Below are 5,081 nucleotides of genomic sequence, written 5' to 3' on the forward strand. Positions count from 1 at the left end.
GAGTGGGGGGGTTTGGGGTGATGGAGCCCATCACTGGGGTCACCTGGGCTTCTTTGAAGACCAACCTTCTCCTCGGCAGCGGAAGAGATTGCCATCAGTTGGCCGCGGATCACCGCCTTCGCCGAATCCCACCGGAGACGAGGGTTGGTGTCGGGTAAGTTTTGGGGTTCACATGGGAGAACCCCTCAAAATTGAGGTGAATTCCTAAAAATTTGGGGGGATTCTTGGAAATTTTTTGAAGTTTTGAGGATTTTTGGTGAAGTTTTGGGGTGAATTTCAGAAATTTGGATGAATCTTCAAAGTTGGGGTGAATTTTTTAGGTTTTGGGGTATCTCCAAAAATAAGGTGAAGTCCTGAAATTTTGGGGGACCCCCTCCCTCAAATTTGAGTGAATTTCTGAAGTTTTTGGGAACCCCCTTAAAAAATTATTGAATTTCTTAATTTTTGGAGAACTTCCAAATTTGGAGATTTCCAAGTTTTTGGGGACACCCCAAAACTGATTAAAACTCGTAGATTTTTGGGGACCCCCATGGAATTTGGGTGAATTTCTTAAGTTTTGGGGAAATTTCCTTGAAATTGGATGAATTTCTTAATTTTATGGGAAATTTGAGTGAATTTCTGAAGTTTTTGGGAACCCCCTCAAAAAATTGGTGAATTTCTTAATTTTTGGAGAACTTCTGAATTTGTAGATTTCCAAGTTTTTGGGGACACCCCAAAATTGGGTAAATCCCGTAATTTTTAGGGGGGCCCCAGATTTGAGTGAATTCCTTAAAATTTTGGGGAAATTTGGGGTGAATCTCTTAGAATTTGGGGTGAATCTCTTCAAATTTTTGGAGAACCTTCAAATTTGGGGTGAATCTCTTCAAATTTTTGGAGAACCTCCAAATTTGGTTGAATTCTTGAGGTTTTTTTGGGCTCTAAATGTTTTTTGGGGTTTTTTCTCCAGGTGTGGAAGCAGAAGGAGAACAAGGTCAACCAGAACCCACCCAGATCCAACCTTCAGTGGGGGCCGGTTCCAGCGATGGGGGGGTGAACCCCGATTTACGTCGACAGTTGGGTTTGATCCTTCAAACAGCCGGGAGGACCCAAGTGGAGAAGATGCTGAGGGAACTGGTGAGGGAACAGGGACAAGGTGGGAAACGTCGGAATCGCAAGAAAACACCTAAAGATGGAGGTAAATTTGTGAGGAACCCACCTAAGATCCCTCAAAAACCATCTCCAAGACTCTTCCATTTTGGGGTCATCTCATGGGACATGGGGTGGGGGCAGGTTTGGGGGTTTGGTGCTTCTGGGAGATGTTTTTTTTGTAGGATCATGGAATGGTTTAGGTTGGAAAGGACCTTTGAGGAACATCTACTCCATCAGCAGAGACATCTCCAGCCAGATCAGGTCACTTAGAGCTTTGTCCATGGCATCAGAGAAGGGTTTGGGTTAGAAGGGACCTTTGAAGACCATCTAGTCCATGAGTATGAATATCTCCAAGCATGTCAGGTTGCTCAGAGCCCCTTTGAAAGTCACCTTCTCCATGAGCTGGGACATCTCCAACCAGATCAGGTTGGTCAAATGAGGAACATCTACTCCATCAGCAGAGACATCTCCAGCCAGATCAGGTCACTTAGAGCTTTGTCCATGGCATCAGAGAAGGGTTTGGGTTAGAAGGGACCTTTGAAGACCATCTAGTCCATGAGTATGAATATCTCCAAGCATGTCATGTTGCTCAGAGCCCCTTTGAAAGTCTCCTTCTCCATGAGCTGTGACATCTCCAAACTTTTGCTCTGTGAACAGTCACACCACTCCCAGGTGTTCAAAAGCCACCCAAAAGTACCCATCCATGGTCTGAGCTGAAAATAAAAGCAAACTGCTTTTACTTACTCAGTTCATAAAATATCATTTAATTCAATGTTTATACTGCACCTAACAATTGTAAGGGACAATCTACAGGTATTGCAAGGAGTTAATAAAATGTAGAAAATTTCAAGTCCCATCCAGAGCATAAGAGAAGGGTTTGGGTTGGAAGAGACCTTTGAAGACCATCTACTCCATGAGCAGGGACATCTCCAACCAGATCAGGTTGGTCAAAGCCCTGTCCATAGCATCAGAGAAGGGTTTAGGTTGGAAGGAACCTTTGAAGACCATCTACTCCATGAGCAGGGACATCTCCAACCACATCAGGTTGCTCAAAGTCCCATCCAGAGCATAAGAGAAGGGTTTGGGTTGGAAGAGACCTTTGAAGACCATCTAGTCCATGAGTATGAATATCTCCAAGGGGGTCAGGTTGCTCAGAGCCCCTTTGAAGGTCACCTGCTCCATGAACAGGGACATCTCCAACCAGATCAGGTTGGTCAAAGCCCTGTCCATGGCATCAGAGAAGGGTTTGGGTTGGAAGGGACCTTTGATGGTCACCTACTCCATGAGCAGGGACATCTCCAACCACGTCAGGTTGCTCAGAGCCCTGTCCAACCTGACCTTGGATGTTTCCAGGGATGGGGCATCTCCAACCTCTCTGGGCAACCTGGTCCAGTGTCTCACCACCCTCAGCTTCAAAAATGTCTTCCTTAGATCTCCTCTAGTCCAGGTCTAACCTGGAGTCTTCTCCAGGCTGCCCAACCCCAACTCTCTCAGCCTGTCCTCATAGCAGAGCTGTCCCCATCCCTCTGATCATCTCCGTGGCCTCCTCTGGACCTGCTCCAACAGGTCCATGTCATGAGGTTCACCTGGACCCACCTCTCCAACCTCTCAAGGTCCCTCTGGATGGTTCCTGTCCCTCTAGAGTATCAACCACCCCACTCAGCTTGAGGTCACCCCCAAACTTGCTGAGGGTGCCCTTGATTCCACCATCTATGTGGTTGATGGAGATCTGGAGCAGTACTGGTCCCAATGTGGACCTCTGAGGGACACCACTCCTCACTGGTCTCCATCTGGACGTGGAGCTGTTGACCGTGACTCTCTAGATGCCACCATCCACCCAATGGTCCATCCATCAACTCCATCCAACTTAGAGAGAGGACGTTGTGGGAGAACCATCTCAAAGGGAGGATGGTGGCACTGATGAAGATCTGGAGCAGTACTGGTCCCAGTATGGACCTCTGAGGGACACCACTCCTCACTGGTCTCCATCTGGACATGGAGCTGTTAGACAAGACTCTCTAGATGCCACCATCCACCCAGTGCTCCATCCATCAACTCCATCTGATTGAGAGAGGAGGACGTTGTGGAGGACCATCTTAAAGGGATGATGGTGGCATTCTGGAACAGTACTGGTCCCAGTATGGACCCCTGAGGGACACAACTCCTCACTGGTCTCCATCTAGACATGGAGGTGTTGACCATGACTCTAGATGCCACCATCCACCCAATGGTCCACCCATTAACTCTATCCAACTTAGAGAGAAGGACGTTGTGGGAGAACATCTCAAAGACCTTCTAGAAGTCCACGTAGATGACGTGTTTCCCACCTTGGAGATCTCAAAATTAATCTGTGGGGGTTGTTGTGCCAGAAGGACTCATGGTTTCTTCCCACGGTGCAGGTGGCGGTGCCGGGAGCGGGACAGAAGAAGACTCAACACCACGAGATGATGAGGAGATGACACCAGAAGATGTTGATCAACATCAAACCGAAGAGAAGACAAGTGAATCCCTCATCACCACTAAAGGCAACGGAGGGAAGAAGGTCAATGTGACATCACCAGCATCTCGAGGTGGTTGCACCGAATGCGGGATGGACAATCGATCTCAAAACTTCCTAAGATCTCGCCGTTGTACCCAATGCGGGAGGAGATGTCGACCATCCACCCGCCAACCAGAACGTGGTGGAGAAAAACTCCACCGCTGTGGTGATTGCGGGAAAGGTTTCAGTCGTGGTTCCAACCTCGCCCAACATCGAAGGATCCACACGGGTGAACGTCCTCATCGTTGTGGTGATTGTGGGAAAGGTTTCATCCAACGTTCAGATCTGGAGAGACATCGACGTGTCCACACCGGTGAACGGCCGTATCCATGCGGTGATTGCGGGAAACGATTCAGCGTGAGTTCTCATCTCGATAGACATCGGCGTACTCATACCGGTGGACCAGGTCCACCAAGTCAATCTCGTACACGTTCCAAACCATCATCAACATCTGAAGGTTCATCATCATCATCATCATCATCTACTTCTCATCGTTGTCCTGAATGTGGGAAGAGTTTCACTCAACGTTCAGCTTTGGTTAAACATCGGAAGACGCACAGCGGTGAAAGACCTCATCGTTGTGGTGATTGTGGGAAGAGCTTCAGTCGTGGTTCCAACCTCACCCAACATCGAAGGATCCATACTGGTGAAAGACCATTTGCTTGTGGTGATTGTGGGAAAGGTTTCATCCAACGTTCTGATCTAGAAAGACATCAACGTGTCCACACCGGTGAACGACCTTATACCTGTGCTGAATGTGGTAAGAGCTTCAGTGTCAGTTCCCACCTTGATCGACATCAGAAGATCCACGTGGCCGAACGGGCGTCCTATCGTTGTCCTGAACATCTAGCTGGCTTCTTGGCCGCTCACCGTCATGGTCGCCTCTTCCAATGCTCTCAATGTGGTCGATGTTTTGGTCAAGGAGCTGCGTTGCTTAAACATCAACGTTCTCACGGTGTTGGAGGAACCGTTGGTCAACCACCTAAATGTCCAGATTGTGGTAAGAACCGTGGTGGTACGATGGGATTACGTCAACGTGGTCAACAATGTCTTGATTGTGGAAGAGAATCAGATGTAGGTGATGGTGAAACGTTATCGGTGATACCACCAGAGAAACCATATAAATGTGGAGAATGTGGGAAAGGTTTTGGTCAACGTTCAGCGTTGGTGAAACATCGAAGGATTCACACGGGTGAGAAACCATACGCGTGTGGAGATTGTGGCAAAGGTTTCATCCAGAAGTCAGATCTGACCATCCATCGACGGATGCACACGGGGGAGAAACCGTATCGTTGCGGTGAATGCGGGAAATGTTTCAGCGTCTCCTCCAACCTCATCACTCATCAACGTACCCACCTTGGTGAGAAACCATATCAATGTCCTGAATGTGGCAAGAGTTTCATCCAACGTTCTG

At 48.2% G+C, this 5,081-nt stretch overlaps 1 protein-coding gene across 1 annotated transcript; it reads left to right on the forward strand.

Annotated features, from left to right (window-relative positions):
* Nucleotides 1–79: 79 nt before the first annotated feature.
* Nucleotides 80–5,075, forward strand: LOC104520310 (zinc finger protein 2 homolog; the record flags this gene model as incomplete). Its single annotated transcript, XM_029084036.1, has 5 exons — nt 80–154; nt 947–1,174; nt 3,528–4,064; nt 4,125–4,682; nt 4,779–5,075. Coding segments are annotated over 5 exons (1,695 nt in total), but the record flags the coding sequence as incomplete, so codon positions are not given.
* Nucleotides 5,076–5,081: the final 6 nt, after the last annotated feature.

This window comes from Antrostomus carolinensis, unplaced genomic scaffold (genome assembly GCF_000700745.2).
Source record: "Antrostomus carolinensis isolate BGI_N321 unplaced genomic scaffold, ASM70074v2 scaffold17203, whole genome shotgun sequence".
Classification (NCBI taxonomy): domain Eukaryota; kingdom Metazoa; phylum Chordata; class Aves; order Caprimulgiformes; family Caprimulgidae; genus Antrostomus; species Antrostomus carolinensis.